At 48.5% G+C, this 2,901-nt stretch overlaps 1 protein-coding gene across 1 annotated transcript; it reads right to left on the minus strand.

Annotated features, from left to right (window-relative positions):
* Positions 1 to 209: 209 nt before the first annotated feature.
* On the minus strand, positions 210 to 2,630 carry UCRPA7_1718 (putative aaa family protein; the record flags this gene model as incomplete). The annotated part of the gene is made up of 1 exon (XM_007914297.1): positions 210 to 2,630. One exon carries the CDS (start codon positions 2,628 to 2,630, stop codon positions 210 to 212), a length of 2,421 nt encoding a protein of 806 aa, XP_007912488.1.
* Between the last annotated feature and the right edge of the window lie 271 nt (positions 2,631 to 2,901).

A 2,901-nucleotide genomic window follows, 5' to 3' on the forward strand; every position in this document is an offset into this window, starting at 1 on the left:
GAGACGATTCAGGTTGAGCTTGAAGATGGCAATTGTTTCTTTCATGCCTAGACTTCGATAGTGCAGGCTGATATGCACACGAGATTTCACAGCTTCATCCAAAGTTCCTGCTCGATTAGTAGTGAGAAACAGTATGCCTCCATAATACTCCAAGGTTCTCAAAAAGACTGGGAATAACCTCGTTAGCGTTTGCATATCAACACATCAGGTTACGACATACTCGAAACGAGAGCATTCCTTTGCAGGTTATCATCCTTCTTCTCTCTGTGCGAGAGGAAGATCTCAGCTTCATCGAGCAACAACATGCAATCCCACAAATTGGCTAACCGAAAGATCTCTGATAAGTTCTCTTCAACGTCCTCAGGTTCGATTCCAAGATCACCACACGTGATAGGAAAGAGAGGCTTGTTATAGACGTATGATAGAGCTTCAGCTGTGGCCGTCTTGCCCACGCCGGGAGCGCCGTGAAGCAGTATCACAAGCCCCTTTCCCTTACCTCGGATGAAGTCCTGGTCCGAGAGCTCGCGGTTCGTGTCAGCCGCTTTCTTTTGCAACTTCTTCTTCTCAAAGTGCTCAAATACAATAGACTGTATCATCTCTTTGTGCTTCTCCTCAATCTTCAAGTTGTCAAACGGTCTCTCCAGTGGCTTGATCGGCTTAAGGCACTTGATGTCTGCATTGACGAATTTTCGCTCCCTGAGGGCATACACGAATAGTCGTGAGGGAAGAAGCGCGAGATCTTCATCCGATAGATCCTGTTTAACTACTTCTTGCTTGGTATCATCGTGATCTCGCCGGTCATCCTGCTCCACTATGAACTCGTCTGTTGCAGCAAAAGCGTTCCACTCGAGACGATAGACATCATCTACCGAGACAACCACCTCTTCTATTTTGGTAATAGGTTCGTATCTGTCCTTACCAGACCATTGGATAACGGCAAACGAGTCAATTAAGTTCACAGGTCTATATTGACCGGGCACGAACTTCGGGAAGTTCGGTTTCCACCAGGGATTGGCCTGGTATGCTTCTTGAAAATCGATGACCACGTCACTATCGATGTGTTGCGGGAATCTGATAGAATTTCCTGAACCATCTTCAATATCATCTCCTGCAGGGTCAATGGTCAACGTCCACCCGTTGTGCGCTAGAGCGCGATCTTTCTTAGAGATGAACTCTGTGAATCGTTGGCCACGCTCCTTGAGGTCTTTAAGGATCTTCTCGCTATCCTTTGCAAACCTGATCGGATATATAGGAAGCTTGGTGATGTCTTTCTCGCCTTCATACGGCTCTATGTCGAAGAGATGCGGTACGCCACCGTATGATTTACCATCGTAGTCGATATAGTAGCAGGCTACACGAGTGTCCCCAGGCTCAAAGTCGGCATCTCGACGCAGCTTGGCATCGTTGGTCTCCAGATCTTCAACAATCCAATATGGAATATCTTGCCACGTGAAGTAGATTCTGAAAAGTCTGGGGGCGTTTTGGGGAGCACGAGGACCGTCCGAGCCAGGTTGAGCCACGTCCGTTCCAGCGTCGGTTCGCTGATAAACCAGCTCCCCGACCCGGAACAAGGACCAAATATCATCGAAACGAATTTTGGCAGGGTGGTCATAGTCAGCTTTGTCGAAGGCGTGGTATAATGTAAGTAATCGACTCCTAGCAAAATCCATGTAACACCTCATATCTTCGTAACCTTTCTTGCTATCCATAGCGTCTCTCAGTATTTCCTCATAATCAGTAGTCAACGGCTTCTCCTCGCTAACCTCTTGTGGCGTTATTGTTGCTTCTTGAGATTGGGGCAGTTCGTCTGATGGCGGAACCTCGATAGGTGCTGTAGTTGGAGGGCGATTATCATGTGGCTCTGAGCTAATGGCAACCTCATCGTCCACTGCTTTTCCTTTGTCTACTGATGCTTGGTTGCTGTTTTCGTTCTCCTCTTCAGGCTCTTTCGGCGGTTCTGCAGTACTTTCTTGCGAACCTCCAAACTTCTTCTCGAGTTCCTGAAACTCATGTTCCATCTTATCGTGGTAATGGATTAGAACCTTGAATGGCTTTAAGAAGGTGTGCGGTTTCTTAGACCATGAAAATTGTCCCGTCACCTTGGCCAAATAGGCGAGAACAATTGCTGAATTGATTCGAACACGCTCCAAGCGCTGGTCTTTGGTCTTCCCTGTCTGTGTCTGGCGGACTGGCTTCCGTGGAGTCAGCGTGTAAGGTCTCCTCTTAGCAGGTGATATGCGGTTCAATTGCTCAGCTTCCATCTCACCAGCGAGGTCGTCACTCGCAACGAGGGTCTCGATAGCATACCGAGCCTCCGGCTCCGAGTATCGATTCTTGAACTGTTCCCAGTTGCAGTCTCTTACTTCTGATTCCATTTGAAGCATTAGCTCCTCTAAATTGTCCGGCTTTGCTCTCTCAAGAGCCTCATTCTCCTCCCGCTTCTTGTTCTCCTCAATGGTGACAATACGAGATTCAATGTCCTTGATCCATGAGAACATGACTGTTCCATCAAGATGTCGTGTGTCACCGTAGCCATGTGTGGGTGCGGTGCCTGTCTCGCTCTGGATCCGACCAAGTGCTGGCGGTTGGAGACTATCTTCCTCTTCGTAGGTATGACTTCCGGCAGGCATACTATAGCGGTTGTTTCGCCCAGCGTTACGCTGATATGACGGTCCTGGCTCGTCCTCATGATCTCTGTAGACCTGTACATCCCTCTGATCCGTACCAGGCGATTCAATTGTCGGCCTGAGCTCGCTAGTATCATTATCATTGTTGGCGCTAGGCACAACGGCCAGGCCATCATCAGAGGTCATATCGACGCCTTCATCGGCTTGATCATCTTGGAGGTTTACGTGAGTTTCCACTTGTGTCTGGTCTTCATGGATCTCTTCCTGCGCTAGA

The sequence above is a fragment of the Phaeoacremonium minimum genome, assembly GCF_000392275.1.
Source record: "Phaeoacremonium minimum UCRPA7 unplaced genomic scaffold PA7_03_scaffold_129, whole genome shotgun sequence".
Taxonomy (NCBI): Eukaryota; Fungi; Ascomycota; class Sordariomycetes; order Togniniales; family Togniniaceae; genus Phaeoacremonium; species Phaeoacremonium minimum.